The sequence below is a fragment of the Heptranchias perlo genome, chromosome 1 (assembly GCF_035084215.1).
Source record: "Heptranchias perlo isolate sHepPer1 chromosome 1, sHepPer1.hap1, whole genome shotgun sequence".
Classification (NCBI taxonomy): Eukaryota; Metazoa; Chordata; class Chondrichthyes; order Hexanchiformes; family Hexanchidae; genus Heptranchias; species Heptranchias perlo.
The window spans coordinates 101,629,829-101,653,195 of NC_090325.1; the positions used below are offsets into that span (position 1 = coordinate 101,629,829).

A 23,367-nucleotide genomic window follows, 5' to 3' on the forward strand; every position below is an offset into this window, starting at 1 on the left:
AGATCATTTTTGTCCCTAACCTGCCCCACCCTTTCTTTGACTGCCTTTTTACTATTTATATGTTCATAAAAGACTTTTTTCTTTTATTCGTTCATGGGATGTGGGCATCGCTGGCAAGGCTAGAATTTATTGCCCATCCCTAATTGCCCTCGAGAAGGTGGTGGTGAGCCACCTTCTTGAACCACTGCGATCTGTGTGATGAAGGTTCTCCCACAGTGCTGTTAGGTAGGGAGTTCGAGAATTTTGACCCAGCGATGACTAAGGAACGATGATATATTTCCAAGTCGGGATGGTGTGTGACTTGGAGGGGAACGTGCAGGTGGTGTTGTTCCCATATGCCTGCTGCCCTTCTCCTTCTAGGTGGTAGAGGTCGCAGGTTTGGGAGGTGCTGACGAAGAAGCCTTGCTGCCGTGCATCCTGTGGATGGTACACACTACAGCCACAGTGCACCGTTGGTGAAGGGAGTGAATGTTTAGGGTGGTGGATGGGGTGCCAATCAAGCAGGCTGCTTTGTCCTGGATGGTGTCAAGCTTCTTGAGTGTTGTTGGAGCCACACTCATCCAGGCAAGTGGAGAGTATTCCAACAAATTCCTGACTTTTGCCTTGTAGATGGTGGAAAGGCTTTGGGGAGTCAGGAGGTGAGTCACTCGCCGCAGAATACCCAGACTCTGACCTGCTCTTGTAGCCACAGTATTTATATGGCTGGTCCAGTTAAGTTTCTGGTCAATGGTGACCCCCAGGATGTTGATGGTGGGAGATTCGACAATGGTAATGCCGTTGAATCTCAACGGGAGGTGGTTAGACTCTCTCTTGTTGGAGATGGTTATTGCCTGGCACTTGTCAGATGCGAATGTTACTTGCCACTTATCAGCCCAAGTCTGGATGTTGTCCCGGTCTTGCTGCATGCGGGCACGGACTGCTTCATTATCTGAGAGGTGGCGAATGGAACTGAACACTGTGCAACCATGAGCGAACATCCCCATTTCTGATCTTATGATGGAGGGAAAGTCATTTTTAAGCAGCTGAAGATGGTTGGGCCTAGGACACTGCCCTGAGGAACTCCTGCAGCAATGTCCTGGGGCTGAGATGATTGGCCTCCAACAACCACTACCATCTTCCTTTGTGCTAGGTATGACTCCAGTCACTGGAAAGTTTTCTCCCTGATTCCCATTGACTTCAATTTTACTAGGGCTCCTTGGTGCCTCACTCAGTCAAATGCTGCCTTGATGTCAAGGGCAGTCACTCTCACCTCTCCTATGGAATTCACCTCTTTTGTCCATGTTTGGACCAAGGCTGTAATGAGGTCTGGTGTCGAGTGGTCCTGGCGGAACCCAAACTGAGCATCGGTGAGCAGGTTATTGGTGAGTAAGTGCCGCTTGATAGCACTGTCGACGACACCTTCCATCACTTTGCTGATGATTGAGAGTAGGCTGATGGGGTGGTAATTGGCCGGATTGGATTTGTTCTGCTTTTTGTGGACAAGACATACCTGGGCAATTTTCCATATTGTCGAGCAGATGCCAGTGTTGTAGCTCCACTGGAACAGTTTGGCTAGAGACGCGGCCAGTTCTGGAGCACAAGCCTTCAGCACTACAGCCGGGATGTTGTCGGGGCCCATAGCCTTTGTTGTATCCAGTGCACTCAGTTGTTTCTTGATATCACATGGAGTGAATCAAATTGGCTGAAGACTGGCTTCTGTGATGGTGGGGATATTGGGAGGAGGCCAAAATGGATCATCTACTCGGCACTTCTGGCTGAAGGTGGTTGCGAACGCTTCAGCCTTGTCTTTTGCATTCACATGCTGGACTCTGCCATCATTGAGGATGGGGATGTTTACAGAGCCTCCTTTTGGGTTCCCTTTTATGTTAGCTATAATCTATTCTTACACTTTCTCTTTGCCCCTCTTATTTCCTTTTTTAGATCTCCTCTGTACTTTCTGTATTCAGCTTGGTTGTCTAATGTATTATGAACCTTACATTGGTCATAAGCCTCCTTCTTCTGTTTCACTTTAATCTCTATATCTTTAGTCATCCAACGTGCTCCAGCTTTGAATGCTCTTCCTTTTCCCCTTGTGGGAATGTGTCTATTCTGTACCCGAACCATCGCCTCCTTGAAGGCCTCCCATTGTTCAATTACTGTCTCACCTACCAACTTTTGATTCCAATCCACCTGGGCAAGATCCCTTTGTCAACATAACTTTACATGACAGGCCCACCATGAAGACTCTCAATTTAACATCTATTGGACTGCTGCATGAGTTTCGAAAAGAAAACTTGACAAAGAATGCACAAGTAATAAGACACTAAAAGTATGCTAACAAGGAAGGATACGAGAGGAATAGAAAAGCAAGACAGTGTAAAAATTTAATGATCTCCCAACAACCCTGGTAGCAATAAACAGCCGGAACAGTCACCCAAGCACAGGAACAGTGAACTAGGCCATGGAAGAGAAGCTAAGGAAAACAAAGATTGATTCCCTGGGAGCAGCATCCGTAGGCGAGGACTCATAGCAACCAAAACACCAAATGGAAGTAAATTTGGATGACATTAATCAGACCTTCTGATGAAATGAAAATGTGTTGTGCAAATGTGTGAGAAGTCCCAATCAGCACAAATAAGCAACTACCTCTCTCCAAGGGATATACTATAGCTACTCGCATCTCTTGAAAACCCTTCTAACACGAGGGACTTGGCATGATGTAAAAAAAACATTATGTAGTCAATAGTGCACTTCTTATTAGTTTCCAGTTGGTTCTTACCTTTTTGTCCAAGGCGTATGTACTCACTTTCAAACAGTTCTGAAACAGATAGTGTTCAATGACAGTATTGTAGTAGGCAGAAACACAAAGTAATTTCACATTTTCCATAAAGCCTTCAGGCCATTTAACAAATATTTACAAGTCGGGAGTCATTTTGCAAATATGTAAATCAGAAATTAATGTATTTAGAACCATAGAAGTTTACATAGATTACATAGAATGTACAGCACAGAAACACACCATTCGACCCAACAGATCCATGCCAATGTTTACGCTCCACACGAGCCTCTTTCCTCCCTACTTCATCTAACCCTATCAGCATATCCTTCTATTCCTTTCTCCCTCATGTGTTTATCTAGCTTCCCCTTAACTGCATCTATGCTAGTCGCCTCAACTACTCCTTGTAGTAGCAAGTTCCACATTCTAATCACTCTCTGGGTAAAAAAGTTTCTCCTGAATTCCCTATTGGATTTATTAGTGACTATCTTATACTTATGGCCCATAGTTCTGGTCTCTCTCGCAAGTGGAAACATCTTTTCTACGTCTACCCTACCAAACCCTTTCATTATCTTAAAGACCTCTATCAGTTCACGCCTCAGTGTTCTCTATTCTAAAGAAAAGAGCTCCAGCCTGCTCAATCTTTCCTGATAAGTATAACCTCTCACTTCGGTATCATCCTAGTAAATCTTTTTTGCACCTTCTCCAGTGCCTCTATATTCTTTTTATAATATGGACACCAGAATTGTTCACAGTACTCCAAGTGTGGTCTAACCAAGGTTCTATAAAAGTTTAATGTAATGTCTCTGCTTTTCTTCTTTTTTTATTCGTTCACGGGATGTGGGCGTCGCTGGCGAGGCCAGCATTTATTGCCCATTCCTAATTGCCCTTGAGAAGGTGGTAGTGAGCCGCCATCTTGAACCGCTGCAGTCCCTCTCGAAATGAACCCCAGTGCTTGGTATGCTTTTTTAAAAATGGCCTTATTAACCTGCGTCGCTACTTTTAGTGATTTGTGTATCTGTAACCCCAGGTCCCTCTGCTCCTCTACCCTATTTAGACTCTTATTATTCACACAGTACGTGGCCCCTTTACTCTTCCTACCAAAATGTAATACCTCACTCTTATCAATATTGAAATTCATTTGCCAATTATATGCCCATTCTATAAGTTTATTAATGTCTTCCTGTACTTTGTTGCAGTCCTCCTCGATATTAGCTATACCCACCAATTTGATGTCGTCTGCAAATTTTGAAACTGTACTTCCGATTCCAAATCATTAATGTAAATGGTGAACAATAGTGGTCCCAGAACCGATCCTTGTGGAACACCACTTCCCACCTTTTGCCAGTCTGAGTAACCACCTTTGACCCTTACTCTCTGTTTTCTGTTTTGTAGCCAACTTGCTATCCATTCTGCTACTTATCCCCTGACTCCACATGCTCTGACCTTAGTCATGAGTCAACTATGCATTATCTTATCGAAGGCCTTTTGAAAATCCAAATATATTACATCTCCTACAATACCCTTGTCTACCCTTTTCTGTTACTTCTTTAAAGAATTTAATAAGGTTCGTCAAGCATAGCCTTCCCTTTTGGAATCCACGCTGACTATTCTTTATTATATTTTTGGTTTCTAGATATTTTTCTATTACATCTTTAAGTAAGGATTCCATTATCTTTCCTATCACTGACCTTAAGCTAATTGGTCATTAGTTCCCTGGACTGGTTCTATCTCCCTTTTTAAATATGGAATCACATTAGCTGTCCGCCAGTCCTCTGGCACTATTCCCTATCTTTTTTGATCTCTTCTTCTAATGTCATGTCCACCATGTTAGTCCCCCTGGTAAATACTGAGGAAAAGTAATTATTTAATATTCCTACCATTTCACTGTCATTACTAGTGAATTTATTGTGTGTATCCCTTGGTGGTCCCAGAACCGATCCCGATTTTTCTTTTGTTATTTATGTGTCTGTAGAATACTTTACTATTTCTTTTTATATTCCTTGATAATTTAATTCAGGAGTTTCTCTTTGCCTTCCTAATTGTTTTCTTTCACAACTTCCTTCCTAACCTTTTCGTATTCCCTTTTGTCATCCTCTCCTTTGTTGTTTATGCACTTAGAGTATGCCTTTTTCTTTAGTTTCAATTTTGCACTTATTTCTTTATTCATCCATGGTGCATCATGACTGGCTAGTTTGTTCTTGCTTTTAGGTGGGCTATATTTCTCCTGGCCTCTATTGATCACAGTTTTAAATGTTTCCCACTGCTGTTCTAGTTCTTTCTTTGTCAGTAAATTTTTCCAGTTTATTTTCCCTAGTTCCATTCTCATCCCCTTAAAAATCAGCTTTTTTCCAATTTCTTACTTTGGTCTTTGTCTTATTTATGTCCTTCTCAATCTTTAACTTAAACCTTATTATGTTGTTATCACTATTGCCTAGATGTTCCCCTACACTTACTCCTCTTATCTGTTCTGGTTCATTTCCCATTACTAGATCTAGCAGTGCTTACTCTCTTGTTGGGCTTCTCACATACTGAGTAAGAAAGAGGTCCTGCACACATCGTAAAAATTCCATTACCTGTACCCCTTTACCTACCTCTGTTTGCCAGTTTATGTGAGAATGGTTAAAATCTCCCATGATTATTACTCTATATCCTTTATTCATTTCACATATTTGCTTACGTATTTCTTCCACCACCTCCTTTCCACTATTAGTTGGTCTGTAGTATATCCCTATTAACGTGATCGATCCCTTCTCTTTTATTTCAATCCATATGGATTCTGTTTCTATCCTTCTGCTAGTTATGTCCCTTTTTTCTACTGCCATTATGTTATCTCTAATTAGTGCAGCTACTCCACCACCCCCCCATTCTTCCTTCCACTTCCCCACATAAGGAGGCCATTCAGCCCGTGTCTACGTTCTTTGCTAATACAATCCAAAATTGATCCCACTGCTCTGGTCTCTAAAGCATGCCATGCTCCAAAAACTTAGGTAAAGGAGTTTCTCCTAATGCTGTTCCTCAGTCTCTTAGTGATAATTTAAAATTGATGGCCCCTCATCACTGACTCCCCAACTAAAGAAAATAGTTTTTCCCTATTCACTCTATCAAAACAGTTTATTTATTAAAAAAAACCTGTATTAAATCTCTGTCCTCCAATGGAAATGGCCCCAGTATCTCAAGTCCTTCCTCATAACTATAGTTTCCCATTCCTGGCATTATTTTACTGAATCATTGCTGTACGCACCTTATGGCAATAATGCCTTCTCTAAAATGGGGTACCCAAAACTGCACACATTACTCTAGCTGTGCCCTAATCAATATTTTGTACAAATTTATCATTTCCTCTATGCCTACTTTTATAAAACCATAATTGCTGCAAGAAACAAATAGCACTTGCATATTTGAAGTAAAAGGACTTTTTTTTAAAGTTTGTGGTAAGACTTGGTCTCATTTAACCTAAACAATGCTCCACTGAAACAAATATTATAATTCCAACAAAGTCAAAAATAATCAACAGATCTCTATCCTTAACATAGAAAAAATAAAACTTGTTACTGCACGAGGTAAAACACCAGAATACTGTGACAATATGACAAAGTAAATAATAAAAAGAGCGTAATTTTGCACAGAGCCTCAGTAGCGGCGAGTGCCAATCATGTAATCAGGGCTACAATGTTGTAGCACTCTCTGCTACTGCGTTTGCTACCAGTGAGGCTTTAAACTATGAGCCACATTTTAGAAAATTACCCCCAAAACCTAGAAGGGAAGATGATAGAAATCAGTTGGTAACAGGCATATACAAATCTTTGTAAAATCCTACCCCATTTAAAATGTATTTTTCTGTTTATGGAATGGTGCCAATGGTGCTCCAAAACACCATTCCACAAATTATTAGGACGTGGCTTTGTACCTAGGATTCCCCACAAAATGAGTTCCCAATCTTGACTATGCAAATAAAGCTGCTTAGTGATTTTAGCCACAGAATATGTATTAAAGGGGGGAGGGGGGGGGGAGAAATAAGGCCGGTGAGTGGTTTGAATGATCAGTTATCCCATCTATAATTTCTTCTGAAAAAAGAGCCCCAAATATGAAACATTCCTTAATGCTCTAAAACATTTAACAATTACAGGTACTCACCAATAGGGATCTGCATCGAGTCATCGATACCAAGCTGTTCGTAGTTTAAACCTAGTTCAGTAAATAGTTCCCTCTTTGCAGAATAAAAAGGGAAAATTTATTCAACAAGCTTGTACATGTTGAAGTAGATTTTATTTCTATAAAAAGGATTTCAGAACATAATAGCATCAAGTGCATTATGAAGCAAACTTAAGACACCACAATGTTTTTGTACTCCAACATACTGCATCACTGAGTGGTAGGCCACAGTTCTGTTCCAGAACTCCACAAACAGCAAGTTCCTGACTTCAGACAAGCTAAGAGAACATCCAAGCAAAAGCCAGTTGATAGAAGAATAGGTGGAGGAATAAGATGCTAAGTTAGCTCAGCCTGATCTTGCTCGCTCTACCGTAGCCAATTCAAGAGCAGCATTGGGAGAGTCCTAGGAACAGGTTGTCTGGCTAGTCTCATGCTGGGAAATGATGCACAAAAGGAAAGACCAAGATAATCAGGATACACGAGAGATACACCAGAGAAAAGTACCATCAAACCAAAACACGGTAAAACCCTAGGTGACAAATCCAAAACAAATTCATTGTTAAAATAATTAGAAAACTGATTGAATAACAAAAAAGATATATACATTTAACAAATAATAATTCCACCAGGAAGTCTAAACAAATTAAGAGTAAGAAGGGCCATTACTTATGGTAACTATCAATCTTGATGTTGTAAAATCTAATTGTCTAAAAGTAACATTATTTTACTTTAATAGAATAGAATTTAAACAAAAAAAATGAATTTCCCTCATCCACTCTGCCATTTCTTCTCAACATCTTTCCCAAAGTCTGCTTTTAATCCCAGGTCCCTTTCTAACTCTCCCTGTGCTAATTCTACTCCCTCCGTTGTATCCTTAGGTCACTAATTTTTTCACCCAAATAGGAAATATTCTACATTTGTCAGTATTAAATTTCACTTGCCAATATTGAATTGGTTTGCCATTTGCCTGCCCAAATATATAACTGGTCTAAATCACTCCGTAAATCACTAGCTGCATCATCCATCCCTACTTCACACCCTATTTTAGTGCTGGCTGCAAATGTAATAAACTTACAATTGGTTTTGGTGTCAAGTTCACTTATGTAGATATGAAAAGGGTGCAGTGATACGTGTGATATTCCACTCAATATCTTACCCCAGTCCAACATGATACCCTGCACAAGTAATCCCCATTTCTTATTGCTTATCTAGACCTATCCTACCTTGCATTCCATGGTTTTTAGTTTTATTAGTCATTTCTACTGTGGAGCTTTGTCAAAGACTTTCGAAAAAGTTCAATAAATCATATCACGGAGTTCCACTATTCACTTTTAAAGGAATTTTGTCAAGCAGGACTTTCCCTTTTTTAAAATCCATGCTGTTGATATATATACATAAATGTGTAGGTATAGGCATTCCTCCAACTCACATCTTAGAATGGTTTCCATTATCTTACTCACTATCGATAGTAGGCTAATGGGTTTCCAGTTGTCCGAATCAGATTTGTCCTTTTTAAAAAATATAGAACCTATGTCTGCTTGCTTCCAATCCCATGGGAGCTCTCTAGTACCAAATGATACTTTCATGACTACACCCAGTCCCCAACAAATTTCCTGTATTAGCACCCTGGAAATATGCCATTTGGACCCAGATTTCAACAATAATTTGCATTCATTTAGTGTCTTTAGTTTAGAGAAATGTCCCAAGACAAAAATGGACAAGTCAAATAAGGAAATAGTACGAGGGATGACTAAAAGCTTGGTCAAAGAGGTGGGTTTTAAGAAGAGTCTTAAAGGAGGAGAGAGAAATGGAGAGGCAGAGAAATTTATGGAGGGAATTCCAGAGCTTGTGGCCTAGATAGCTAAAGGCACAGCGGCCAATAGCGGGGAGAAAAGGCCAGAATCAGTCGAATGCAGAGTTCTAGAGAATGCAGAGAGTTGCAGGGCGCTACTTAGATAGGGAGGGGCGAGGGATGAGGCCATGAAGGGATTTAAACGCAAGAATTAAAATTTTAAATTGGAGGCGTTGGGGGACCAGAAGGCGATGTAGATCAGCGAGGAGAGAGGTGATGGCGGTGAGCGGGACTTGACGTAGGATAGAATCTAGAATATTCGTTGTACTACAATAATTGAGCGCTGAGTCATTTTTGTCTTTAATTACTCCTTTAGTGTTTTACCTTTCTCCTTAATCACTTTTTTGTTATGGATTTAATTAAAATGCCATGAAAGAAAACTGCTTATTTAATAGTATTATGCAAAAATCTAACGGCAGAGTAGTCCAATAAATCAAGTTCAACAACAGGTTTTTTGAAAACCATCTCACTGGGACTATTCAATGCACTACCACAAAAACAGTTAAAGAAATATAAAAAGATCAGGCTGCTTGTGCACAGCTGAAGTACAATACAAAAATATTCCCAAAATAAGTACCACAAAATTCAGCGTATAAGCTTTAAGTGCATTTGGGCCCTAGACAGGTTTGCTGGGAACAACGTGCATACCAGTACAACATATGTTGGGTAACAACACAGGAAGAGATGGCTACCAAGAGGCTACCAAGAATTGAAACAATGCGCATCTTGGGCTCGAATTTAGCAGGCCTGCGGGTTCCCAGCGGGTGGTCCTCCGGGAGCGTGGTCAACACCCTCGGCGAAATTAGTGGGTTGCCCACGCGATCGTAGCAGGCAACCCACTAATAGGAATCAATTACCTGCTCCTCCGGGGTCCACGGCGCTGGCCTGCACGTCGGTCGGGCTGCGCATGCGCAGTACGATCTGTCAGCTGGAGGCTCTCTAGTTAAAGGGGCAGTCCTCCACTGACAGATGCTGCAACCAATGGAACAAATTGCAGCATGGAGCAGCCCAGAGGGAAGGCTGCTCCCAGTTTAATGATGCCTCACCCCAGGTATCATCAGATGGGGTGAGGAGGAGGGGGAGGACACAGATCTTCCACCCGGCGGGCGGGAGGAAGCGGCCTGCCTCTGCCACCAAGAAGGCCTGGCTCGAGGTGGCAGAGGGGGTCACCTGCGCCACCAACATATGGCCCACCTGCATACAGTGCAGGAGGCGCTGCAATGACCGCAGTAGGTCAGCCGCAGTGAGAACATGAAGTCTTTCCCCTACACTCCGTCTGCCACAACACTGCCCCCACCCCACATCTCCTTCGGCACCGCCAACACTATTCTGTCACATCACCCTTCATACCCACTCAAACCCCATCCTCATCTTACCTCCACCTACTCACCTCGCCAGTACTCATCCTGCCACTAACACGCAACCCAATCCTCATACAATCTCATTGCTCCATCCCATACTCACCCTCCCGTGCATCTCCCTCACGGCCAGCCTCACTCAACCTGCCACCACCTGTGCTGCAGCCACAGGGCATGCATCACATATGTGCAGTAGGCAGCGTAAGGCAAACGTCTCGTCAGCATGAAGGGGGTGCACAAGGGTGTCTGAGGGTTTGTCATGGGTGTTACCTATATTGAATTTCAGAGCAACAAACAGCACACATTATATTGACACCACCACTGCCATGTCTCCGCGAATCCTGTCCGTTGTGTCCAATAATGCCCGCTCCTGGGTATCACTATGAGGACCCACCACTGATGCCACCCATCGTGTTACTGCAGAGTAGGTGCAGGTGTATTTGCAGGGCTCGTCCGCGCAGACGACTGAGAGACATCGGCTGCACCCTGGAAGGATGCGGAGGAGAAGGTGTGGAGGGCAGTGGTGACTTTGACAGCGACAGGTAAGCAGTTGGTGCTGGGGCCAGCCAGGAGCAGCTCGGCATGAAAGAGGCTGCAGATCTCCACGACTACATGTCGAGCGAATCTGCGCCTCCCTGTGCACTGCTGCTCGGAGAGGTCCGGGGAGCTGCGCCTCGGTCTGTGGACCCTGTGGCGAGGGTCGTGCCCTCTGCGATGCGTCTCTCTCTGCGGTAGCCCTCCCTCCTGCTGTGCAGGTGGGCGTGCAACAACACCGTGTTGGGGGGATCCACGTCTCTGCGGCGGACGGCGTGGACTGCGAGGCTGCTGGGGCTAGTCATGCTCTTCGTCCTCCGAGGGTGTCCACACACCACCCATCTGGCAGGTGTTGGTCTGAGGGGTTGTGCAGGGTAGGTGGGTGGTTCCTCGGACTGGGGCTGCGGTTTCGTGTCGGTCTGTCCTCTGGCTTGGCGGGGGGTGGTGGAGGGCAGAGGTTGCCCTATGTGACGCGGTGGCCTCCTGCGTGGGTGAGGGCTCTCCCCCGTGGAGCGCACCTTGGCACCTGCCACAGGCTGCTGGCTGCAACACGCCAGTGTGGGAAACTCACTGCCTTGAACCGAAAATCCCACACTTCCTCTTTTGACAGCTGCTTCAGCTCATTAACTGACCACAACGAGCAAGGTAAGTACTCTCAAGTGGAACCCCGCTGGCTTTAATTGCCTGCGGGATTCCCACCAGCGGGGCTTGCGCGCGCAGCCCCGCACGTCAGTGCGGTACCCGGAAGTGGCCGGGATTTCGTCGCGATCCGGTCACGTGACCGGATATCGGGATTTTCGGGGCCACCCCGCTGGGAACCCGCCGGAAACACGATCCCAAAATCGAGCCCCATGTCTCTGTGTTGGCTGCTTGGGGGAGGGGGTTAGAGAAGAGTGAAAAAGTCAATATAGAAAAGAAGGCTGTCAAAAAAGAGAGAGAGAAAGAGGCAGGCAGACAGAAATGGAGAACACATATGTTCATGATGGGGCAGAACATAACAGAGAAAGGAGAAAAAAGCATTTATAATGTCTTACCACATCTCTCTGAACATCCCAAAGCATTTCATATAGAATTAATTACTGAAATGTTATCTTGGTGAACGTAGTAGCCATTTTGCACACAAGTGGACAGTATTCCATCACACTCCTGACTTATGCCTTGTAGATGGTGGAAAGGCTTTGGGGAGTCTGGAGGTGAGTCACTCGCTGCAGAATACCCAGCCTCTGATCAGCTCTTGTAACCACAGTATTTATGTGTCTGGTCCAGTTAAGTTTCTGGTCAATGGTGACCCCCAGGATGTTGATGGTCGGGGGTTCGGCGATGGTAAGGCCGTTGAATGTCATGGGGAGGTGGTTAGACTTTTTCTTGTTGGAGATGGGCATTGCCTGGCACTTGTCATATGTAAATGTTACTTGCCACTTATCAGCCCAAGTCAGGGTGTTGTCCAGGTCTTGCTGCATGCGGGCACGGAGTGATTGGAGGGTGGCAAATATAACCCCACTATTTAAAAAAGGAGGGAGAGAAAAAAACAGGGAATTACAGACCAGTTAGCCTAACATCAGTAGTGGGGAAAATGCTAGAGTCTATTATAAAGGATGTGATAACAGAACACTTGGAAGGCATTAACGGGATTGGAGAAAGTCAGCATGGGTTTATGAAAGGGAAATCATGCTTAACAAATTTACTGGAGTTTTTTGAGGAGGTAACTAGTAAAATCGATAGGGGAGAACCAGTGGATGTGGTGTACTTGGATTTTCAGAATGCTTTTGATAAGGTCCCACACAAGAGGTTAGTGTGCAAAATTAAAGCACATGGGATTGGGGGGAATATACTGACATGGATTGAGAATTGGTTGACAGACAGGAAACAGAGAGTAGGAATAAACAGGTCTTTTTCCGGGTGGCAGGCAGTGACTAGTGGGGTACCACAGGGATCAGTGCTTGGGCCCCAGCTATTCACAATATATATCAATGATTTGGAATGTAACATTTCCAAGTTTGCAGATGACACAAAGCTGGGGTGGAATGTGAGCTGTGAGGAGGATGCAAAGAGGCTCCAATGTGATTTAGACAAGTTGGGTGAGTGGGCAAGAACATGGCAGATGCAGTATAATGTGGATAAATATGAGGTTATCCACTTTGGTTGTAAAAACAGAAAGACAGATTATTAGCTGAATGGTGATAGATTGGGAAAAGGGGAGGTGCAACGAGACCTGGGTGTCCTTGTACGCCAGTCGCTGAAAGCAAGCATTCAGGTGCCACAAGCAGTTAGGAAGGCGAATGTTATGTTGGCGTTCATTGCAAGAGGATTTCAGTACAGGAACAGGGATGTCTTACTGCAGTTGTAAATACTGTGGCTACAAGAGCAGGTCAGAGGCTGGATATTCCGCGGCGAGTGACTCACCTGACTCCCCAAAGCCTTTCCACCATCTACAAGGTGCAAGTCAGGAGTGTGATGGAATACTGTCCACTTGCCTGGATGAGTGCAGCTCCAACAACACTCAAGAAGCACCGTGGCTGCTGTGTGTACCATCCACAGGATGCACTGCAACAACTCGCCAAGGCTTCGTCGACAGCACCTCCAAAACCTGCGACCTCTACCACCTAGAAGGACAAGGGCAGCAGGCACATGGGAACATCACCACCTGCACATTCCCCTCCAAGTCACGCACCATCCTGACTTGGAAATATATCGCCATTCCTTTGTTGTCACTGGGTCAAAATCATGGAACTCCCTACCTAACAGCACTGTGGGAGAACCTTCACCACACGGACTGCAGCGGTTCAAGAAGGCGGCTCACCACCATCTTCTCAAGGGCAATTAGGGATGGGCAATAAATGCTGGCCTTGCCAGCGATGCCCACATCCCATGAACAAATAAAAAAAAGCTTTTTTTTCCTTCTTTCCATCAAAATGTATTCCTTAATGTATTTAATAGTGGAAACATGGTGCAGTTTTATTAATACAGCTGAAAATGGGTTTATCAGCAAAAAAAAGCATTTTTAATAAGGGTGTCCAGTCCTCCATTTGATTAACCTGATTTAAAATCACTGAAAATGACTTAAAAAAAACGATACTGAATCATTTCATAGTTTCATTGGTGTACACTAGTCAGTTTCTTAGTAAATTAAATATTTTTTGACGTGAGAAAACATTTAAAATGTGCTTACTAGTGCCTGTGCGCCTAAGAAAATGAGCGCAATTTCAAGAGCCTTCCCGAACCAGCGCAGTTGGAGGTATCTCGCAATTTCAACTGGGGGTATGGCCAGTTTTGTGGGTGGGGTCTGATCCGGGCAAATTGAATCTTGAACCAGCGTAAAAGATCACGGAAAACATGAATGCAAGTGGTTTTGAGCATAACTCACTTAAGTTTAAAATTCTCAGATCTTTTGTGCTGGTTCGGCCGATTCCGCCCAGAATGGAGTGGGTGGAGACTTTCCCTAGCCAGGTGACCATAAAAGGGCAAAGCTCAAAAGAAGTAAAAGGCTGGGAGAGGCTGGGAGTTGGAAAGTTTTCTAGGAAGAGTGTGAAAGATCACGACATATTTCGAAAATTCTCAACATAATGGCATTATTCGCTTTCATCATCTGAATAGTGGCCCATTCATTGGTGGAAGAATATTTTCCAACTTTTCATTTTGTAATGACAAAGCAGAAACTGCTTACTCATTCACCAAGATGTTTAACTTCTAAGTCGAATGGCACTTACCAGCTCTGAAAGGTCTTTTACTGGCAAGGGAATGCTGATTAAACCCCAGCTACTGCGCAGACTAGTAGGATCACCACTGTCATAATTTGGATTACGAAGATTAATCAGTACCTGAAAATCCAATAATAAATTAAGATTAAAAAATTACAGCTTTTTTTAATATGTACATTTTTCTACCCTTGCATTTATTTTCTTCCAATAACTGCTTCTTGCTGCAAGCTTCCTCACTGAAGTGGGAGTTTGATCGAATAACCGCTGCACTTATCCACACCCTATACGACTTCTAGTTCCACCAGCTGACCAGAGGGAAGACATACAATTATAAAGACAAACGTTATACAGTCCTCCAACCATTGTCACATGTTGTAACTATAATCATAAGCAATACCCTTGGTTTTGCTGGACATACTGGGGGTGATTTTCAGGTCACCACCACCCCAATTATGCATAAAAACGGGGAAGTAGCAGGACCAAAACCAAGCAGTGGGTAGTCGCATCACTAACCACTGCGTTGATGCCATCCCGATTTTCAGGCAGAACTGCATCCAGCCAGCTGAAGGTCCCGTTGGAAATAGCTGGGTGCCTCATACTTGTACACAAATCGTGGGTCAAATGAAGCAGTTCAGACCTTGGCACCATTTCGTCCCTGCTCACCTGTCTATTGCCAGTTCCTGCTTCCACCCATCATACCATGGGTGGTACAAGTCGGGAAGCAGCCATTTCCAGCAACGATTCAAAAGATCCTTGGCTTTGAACAGGTGCAGAAAATAATCAAGAAGGCTAATGGAATGTTGGCCTTTATATCTAGAGGACTGGAGTACAAGGGGGCAGAAGTTATGCTGCAACTATACAAAATCCTGGTTAGACTGCACCTGGAGTACTGTGAGCAGTTCTGGGCGCCGCACCTTCGGAAGGACATATTGGCCTTGGAGGGAGTGCAGCGTAGGTTTACTAGAATGATACCCGGACTTCAAGGGTTAAGTTACGAGGAGAGATTACACAAATTGGGGTTGTATTCTCTGGAGTTTCGAAGGTTAAGGGGTGATCTGATCGAAGTTTAGAAGATATTAAGGGAAACAGATAGGGTGGATGGAGAGAAACTATTTCCGCTGGTTGGGGATTTTAGGAGTAGGGGGCACAGTCTAAAAATTAGAGCCAGACCTTTCAGGAGCGAGATTAGAAAACATTTCTACACACAAAGGGTGGTAGAAGTTTGGAACTCTCTTCCGCAAACGGCAATTGATACTAGCTCAATTGCTAAATTTAAATCTGAGATAAATAGCTTTTTGGCAACCAAAGGTATTAAGGGATATGGGCCAAAGGCAGGTATATGGAGTTAGATCACAGATCAGCCATGATCTTATCAAATGGAGGAGCAGGCACGAGGGGCTGAATGGCCTACTCCTGTTCCTATGCTCCTATGTTCCTCCTCCTCCTATGTTGTTGGGGAAAGCTGGATGGAGCTTTTGGAGACATTTTTATGACAGTCGCTTGTGGGTTTTACACCTTAAAAGGCTTTGAATGTTATGTATTTGCAGCTGTAGATTTGGTTCACTTTGCTTGCTGCTCCAAAGTTCTGCTTCTTTGTATTCCTGACACTAAACATACCTCCATTAAAATGCTACTGAAGGTCCTTCACAAGCGACTACCCTGCCTGATTTCCCACCTCCACATTAGCGAGCTGCCTACTGGAAAGCACATTTCGTGCTGATAGCTCGCCGACTGCTTTATCATGATAACCCAGGACTAAATTCAATTCGGTCCCACAATAACTCCTCTGAACGGCTGTCATATATGCCCCAATTGCCCGCCCGATTAACGTGTAACACAAAAATTGCCCCACTATCTACAATTATTCAAGTTTAGAGGGAGTTCCTGAATAGGAATCTTCAAGTTAAGATGGCTTATAGAAAGATTCACTAAATATTGTTGCAGAGATATTTACATCTTTCCTTCTTTAAAAAGTGTAAACTAATGTTTTACATTTATCTTGGTCTTTGCTATAAAAAGCCACATGCTAAACAGGTGGATGGTAAAGATGCAAAAGCTGATTCTCCTTATTATGTGCAGAAGTTTATTTATTTATGCAAAGGAACACATTTATTTATCTAGTTGGTATCAACAACTTGCATTTATATAGGACCTTATATTTATATAGGGATGGAGTTGGTAGTAAAACGTCCCAAGGCACTTCACAGGAGCGATTATCAAACAAAATATGACACCAAGCCACATTTGGAGAGAATAGACAGGTGACCAAAAGCTTGGTCGAAGAGGTAGGTTTTAAGGGGAGTCTTAAAGGAGAATCATAGAATCATAGAAGTTACAACATGGAAACAGGCCCTTCGGCCCAACATGTCCATGTCGCCCAGTTTATACCACTAAGCTAGTCCCAATTGCCTGCACTTGGCCCATATCCCTCTATACCCATCTTACCCATGTAACTGTCCAAATGCTTTTTAAAAGACAAAATTGTACCCGCCTCCACTACTGCCTCTGAGAGAGGTAGAGAAGCGGAGAGATTTAGGGGGGGAATTCCAGAGCTTAGGGCCTAGGCAGCTGAAGGCATGGCCAGCAATGGTGGAATGATTAAAATCGGGGGTGCATAAGAGGCAAGAACTGAAGGAGCGCAGAGATCTCAGACGGTTGTAGAGCTGGAGGAGGTTACATAGATAGGGCGGGGCAAGACCATGGAGGGTTTTGAAAACATGGATGAGAATTTTAAAATCAAGGCATTCCCGGACCGGGAGCCAATGTAGATCAGCGAGCACAGGGGTGATGGGAAAACGGGACTTGGTGCGAGTTAGGATATGGGCAGCAGAGTTTTGGATGAGCTCAGGTTTATGAAGGGTGGAAGATGGGAAGCCAGCCAGGAGAACATTGGAATAGTCAAGACTAGAGGTAACAAAGGCATGGATGAGGGTTTCAGCAGCAGATGAGCTGAGGCAGGGGCAGAGACAGGCGATGTTACGGAGGTGGAAGTAGGCGGTCTTGGTGATGGAGCAGATATGTGGTTGGAAGCTCATCTCGGGGTCAAATAGGACACCAAGGTCGCAAACGGTCTAATTCAGCCTCAGACAGTGGCCAGGGAGAGGGATGGAGTTGATGCCTAGGGAACGGAGTTTGCGGCGAGGACCAAAGACAATGGCTTTGGACTTCCCAATATTCAGTTGGAGAAAATTTTTGCTCATCCAGCACTAGATGTCAGACAAGCAATGTGACAAATGAGACAGTGGAAGGGTCGAGAGAGGTGGTGGTGAGGTAGAACTGGGTGTCATCAGCGTACATGTGGAATCTGATGTTGTGTTTTTGGATGATGTCACCGAGGGGCAGAATGTAGATAAGAAACAGGGGAGGGGCCAAGGATAGATCCTTGGGGGACTCCAGAGTTAACGGTGTGGGAGCGGGAGAAGAAGCCATTGCAGATGATTCTCTGGCTACAACTGGATAGACAAGAATGGAATCAGGCGAGCGCAGTCCCACCCAGCTGGATGACGGAGGAAAGGCTTTGGAGGAGAAAGGTGTGATCAACCGTGTCAAAGGCTACAGACAGGTCAAGAAGGATGAGGAGGGATAGTTTACCACGGTCACAGTTACATACAATGTCATTTGTGACTTTGACAAGGGCCATTTTGGTACTATGGCAAGGGTGGAACCCTGATTAGAGGGATTCAAACATGGAGTTGCGGGAAAGGTGGACATGGATTTGGGAGGCGACAACACGTTCAAGGACTTTGGAGAGGAACGAAAGGTTGGAGATGGGGTGGTAGGAAAATACTATTTATTTTCCAGGAAGCAATCAAAAAACACTTACTTCACTGTCTTTTTAGGAGATCTCTTACAAATTACTTTACAAATTCTTTTACCGGAAACGTGCACTGCTCCCCCACTTCCGCACCCCAGAATCTCCCCCCACCTTTCTACAGCTTAATCACCTAGTCACCATGAGCAATGCCATGGCAGATCTGCTAGTATATTTAAATTGAGAAAGGTTTGTCTGGAAGCACAGAAATATAAATAGCACTTTCAAACAATTTTTACAGAGTATATGCAAAGTAAGAAGGGTCACAAATTTGTATGGCTGACATCTTGCACCTGCCAGTGATCTCCTTTCCTAATCCTGCCAGAGTATGTGGGGTTGGAAAGAGGGCGCCTTTTAATATTGGATGCCCACCTGACTGGGGCTGCTGCCACTTCAAGGGGTTGGGGGGCAAGTGTGCTGGGAGCCCTCTAAGCACAATCCACAAGGGGTGTACATTTGCCCCCTTTATAAGGGAGCTAAAAAAAAAACTGTTGGAAAAAAATGTCTTTGGGTATCCAGGTCACAAACCAGACCTGGATCCCCAGGAAGCTAACCTGCACCCCTGCAGCAGTCAGTATGCCTCCTCTCACTGGTTGGTACCAGTTGTTGCTGTTCTACCAGACCAAGGACAGGGAAATGCCCAAACTGGGAGTTTCCTCCCCCCAGCCGTACCCTGTCTGGTGTGGGGGAAGCACATTGGGTTTGGATGAAGATTCTGTGCCAAACAACGCCCCACAGAAACTGACGGGAAGGCCGAGTGGAATTCCCAACCCTTCCATCGTACTCCTGCTGGACTACACTGGAAGTGTTGCAGATTTTCAGCCCCAGAGTATTACATATATGAGTGTTTTCTATTATTCACTACCAGTTGGTTAACAATTTAACAAAGAAATATCAAAAAGCAAATAACAAAATCTAAGCAAATAACAAAATCTCTATCCTGATAACTAAGTTTGTTTACTCTCAGCGTTTTTACTTATGTTATTTGCTAAGGTTTTAGGCAAAACATTGAAAAAGCAATGATGCAGAAGCCAATGATATCACACTTGAAATAACAAACCACTCCACAATTCTGATTAATGGAACAATTTTTAAACTGTGGATAATGGTCAGATCAGGTGGGAAATCTTACCTCTAGAAAATCTTTAGGGGCATAGACCGGTCGGAAATGGCTCAAATCTAGAAAAATATACAATATGATGTCCAAGAATTTTGATCCAGTGGTTTCAATAATTTAGCACAGCAAAAAAAGCAACACTTAGTGAGTCTGGTCACAACAAATCAATTCAGTGTGGAAAACAACAACATCAGGACACTCCTTCTCGGAGAGGTAGCAGTATGCAGGATTCCCTCAGGCAACAGTATTTAAATTACTTTTATAGCTAATATGGTCAACCCTGCATAGAGTAGCAAGATGGTGTGCGCTATAAGCAGCTTTGATAGCAGTTTGCATACTACACACATCACTTAAAAAGAAAAGCCAACTTAACTTTGCATGTGTATTTATTTACGTGTATGTGATGAGTTTGCTGCAATTTCTTTAAATGGTGGTAGATGGTAGTCTGAATTATTTAAAAGACAACTTCAATTTGTCAGTATATGAAGCAACCAACAACTTACATTTATATAGATCATTTAACATGGAAAAATGTCCCAACACGCTTCACAGAGGCATAATCAGCCAAATATGGATGCCGCGTCAAAGAAGGAGATATTAGGAGAGGTGACCAAAAGTTTAGTCAGAGGTGGGTTTTTGGAAGGTCTTTAATTATGATTATCTGACAAAAATTGCTAAGAATTTTTTAAAAGCTAATTATATAAATACAGTAAATAATAGTACATAGTATAAATCAATGGTATACTAATTACAGAGTGAAATAAATTCTAAAACACTTTTTTTTTTGCTTGTGTCAGTCTTTATGCACAAAAGATGTTGATGCCGGTGAATGGAACATTTTACATTTTGGGTGCCCAGTGTCAGCATCAAACACTCCCAGGGCAGTTATAGTGTAGTTAGATGCAGAGGGAAGCTCCTTCCACTCTGCCAAAACAATGTGCCTCAGACGTAACCTCTGAAGAATATTCCGTACTGTCCTGGTATGACCCCTTTCCATTTTCCACACCAGCAATTAGCACCAAATTAGGCACTACTTTGTGCTGTTCTCAATGCTGGACTGGATCTGAATACCCACCCAAAGATGAAATCCCAATTTTGTCACCGGATCAGCGCAAAAGATCGAAGAATTTCAACGTATGCTGCGTCATGCGTAATTCGAGTTTCCACGATCTTTTGCACTGGTTCAAAAAACATCACGTTGAAGCCGGTCCAGTCCAGAAAACTGGCTACGCCCCCCGCATAAAATAACGAGGATGGCGAGTTTTCACCGATTGCGCCCGCTTGCAGCCGTTCGATGAGGGACTTCAAATTAAGCTAGTTTTCTTAGGCGCACAGGCACTAGTATGTTTTAAACATTAAAAAAATATTTAACTTACTAAGAAACTGACTAGTGTACACCAATGAAAGTAAATGGTTCAGTGCAGTTTTTTTTAAAAGTCATTTTCAGTGATTTAAAATCAAGTTACCCACAGGTGGAGGACTAGAAAGTCTTATTAAAATGCTTATTGTGTGTGATAAACCCACTTTCAGTTATATTAATAAAACTGCTCCAGGTCACCACTCTTCAATATATCAATGCAGATTTTTTTATTGCAAAGAAATTGTCAAGCTGCTGGATTGCACTGATGCATGGAAAATTTTACATTTGTGATTATGTTGATGCATTTTAGCGGAAACTTGAACTGTAACTCAGCCGGCGCAATTTTCGGGCGCAATTTGCGCCCAAAACGGAAACTCTACCCTAATTAATTTTAAATCTGAAGAAGTCACTCAATTACAAAATCCAAATTAAATCATGTTGAATGCATCCATTGACCAGCAGTCTCATTGGAACTGGATGAAACTGCTGTAGGTGCATCTGTCAGTGCATATGGCAGAATAATATGTCACATGACCCAATTCCTATGTTGCAACCTGTCCTTAATTACTTCATGGCATCCAAATATTTATTATATACCTGGTTCATCAGTCCCCATCTCATTCCATTTGTTCAAAAGTTCCTTCTGTTCTTCTGTTGACCTCTATGAAGAAAGGACAGGGATTCAATAAACTATCATTCAATGGCTTCAATCTTTGTTTCAGTATTTCAATAATTACTGCAACATAAACAGCATATTTTAAGAGTAAAGAAATGTAGTTGTTCTGTACCTTTTTTGCTAGAGGGATACTCAGCTCTGTGCACATACTGTTCAAACTTTTCAGAACACGCTTTTCCCAGCTCACCTGCAAAAAAGGACATTAAGATTTCAGAAGATATATATTCATGAACATCAGAAATACTTATGCATATAAAAACACTATATTCACTTTATGAATCCCTATAAATATTTCCTTATTTAACACTTAAAATAAAACTGCATTGTTTGCATCAGACTTATTGCACAACTTTGTAATTCAAACTTTATGATTTGTTTTCTCTTAATTGTTTACAGATAATAAATAAAATACCTATTATGGAATGTTATTTTATGCATCCTCAACAAAAAATAAATTACATGTGTGCATGTAGTCTCATTGGAACTGGATGAAACTGCATCATTAGTTATGATGCTTTTATTACCAAGAATGAACTAAATTGCTTCAAGGCTTTTATTTGGGCAGTGAGGGGAGAGGATCTAAAAAGCTACTTGGATTGTGTAGCTATTAAACAAACTACCTGCTTTGGTATTCTTCAAAACAAGTAATTTATGTAGCCTCCAGTATACATTAGTGATTGTTAAAAATGTACGTTATTTTATAAAGGCATAATTCATTGTTCATTAATCAAAAACAAGATGCGATCATTTTCTCACCACTTTTTTGCTGTTAATGTATCTACATCTCAGAGCTGGCACTTAAATGCTCACTTTTTTTTTAAAAACTGAGACTGCATACCACTTAACTACATAACTTTCTTTTAATTGGATCCTAAAATTATATTTCTAAGGATCTGAATGCTTTCAAAGGTGTTAACTTTGAATGCTGCTTTTTTATACAATAGCTGGCCACATCTACATAGGGCTCCAAGATCATCCAGGACAGCAGGAACAATTCCAAACTGCTTTTCATCTCCTCTGATCTTCTTCCATGTCACCCTTCATCCTCATCTGGCACAGTAAATGAGAGGAACTGGTCGACTTCTGTTTGTCTAAAATTGGGGCTATCTGCATAGCTGCTTCTACTTCCTCCGACTCCTTTCCTCCCCTTCTTCTCCATGACACCCAACAGCCTCCTCCCTCCTTGCAATCGAGCGCCTCCTCACTTCAGTTGCTCTCCATCTCCTTCACAGCCCTCACCAAACTCATCTTGGTCAAGAAGCCCGAACGCTCCCTCAATCCCCTCTCACACCTGTCTGCCTAATTTTTTCTCCTAAGCCCTTGCTTGTTGACTTCATCAACCAATGCCCATCTTCAAAAACACATCACCCGTCTGGGAAAAATCCAATTCAATTTTTTTTTTAAATCTGGAAACAAAAAGCTGTTGTCAGTAAAAATAACCATGAAGTTGTCAGATTGTCATAAAAACCAAACTAGTTCACTATCGGTATCCACCACGGCTCAGTGATAGCACTGTTGGCTGAGTCAGTAGATTGTGGGTTTAAGCTTCACTCCAGACTTGAGCATATAATCGCAGCTGACGCTCCGGTGCAGTACTGAGGAAGTGCTACAGGTGTCCTGGCCAACATTTATCCCTCAATCAACACAACTAAAACAGTTGACTTGGTCATTTATCTCATTGCTGTTTGCTGTGTGTAATTTGGCTGTCACATTTCCCTACATTAGGCTGAGTCATTGAATACATTCAATTGTAAACAATTTTACAACACCAAGTTATAGTCCAGCAATTTTATTTTAAATTCACAAGCTTTCGGAGGCTTCTTCCTTCGTCAGGTGAACGATGTTCACATCGTTCACCTGACGAAGGAGGAAGCCTCCGAAAGCTTGTGAATTTAAAATAAAATTGCTAGACTATAACTTGGTGTTGTAAAATTGTTTACAATTGTCAACCCCAGTCCATCACCGGCATCTCCACATCATGAATACATTCAAGGCTGAGTTAGACACATTTTTGATCAGCAAGGGAGTCAAAGGATATGGAGAAAAGGCAG

The 23,367-nt window shown here is 42.9% G+C and overlaps 1 protein-coding gene across 4 annotated transcripts in view; it reads right to left on the reverse strand.

The window, feature by feature from the left end:
- tbc1d19 (TBC1 domain family, member 19) overlaps window positions 1–23,367 on the reverse strand; it is a 132,804-nt gene that overhangs the window by 80,401 nt on the left and 29,036 nt on the right. For all 4 annotated transcript variants that reach the window (XR_010963675.1, XM_067989068.1, XM_067989055.1 and 1 more), the window contains 6 exons: window positions 21,429–21,503; window positions 21,238–21,301; window positions 19,296–19,342; window positions 14,362–14,472; window positions 6,893–6,965; window positions 2,759–2,797 (listed from right to left, as the gene is read on the reverse strand). Coding sequence is in view for 3 of the 4 variants with exons in the window: in XM_067989068.1 (XP_067845169.1) it covers window positions 2,759–2,797; window positions 6,893–6,965; window positions 14,362–14,472; window positions 19,296–19,342; window positions 21,238–21,301; window positions 21,429–21,503 (409 nt within the window). In the remaining variant the exon portion in view is untranslated. The remainder of the gene's footprint in view (window positions 1–2,758; window positions 2,798–6,892; window positions 6,966–14,361; window positions 14,473–19,295; window positions 19,343–21,237; window positions 21,302–21,428; window positions 21,504–23,367) is intronic.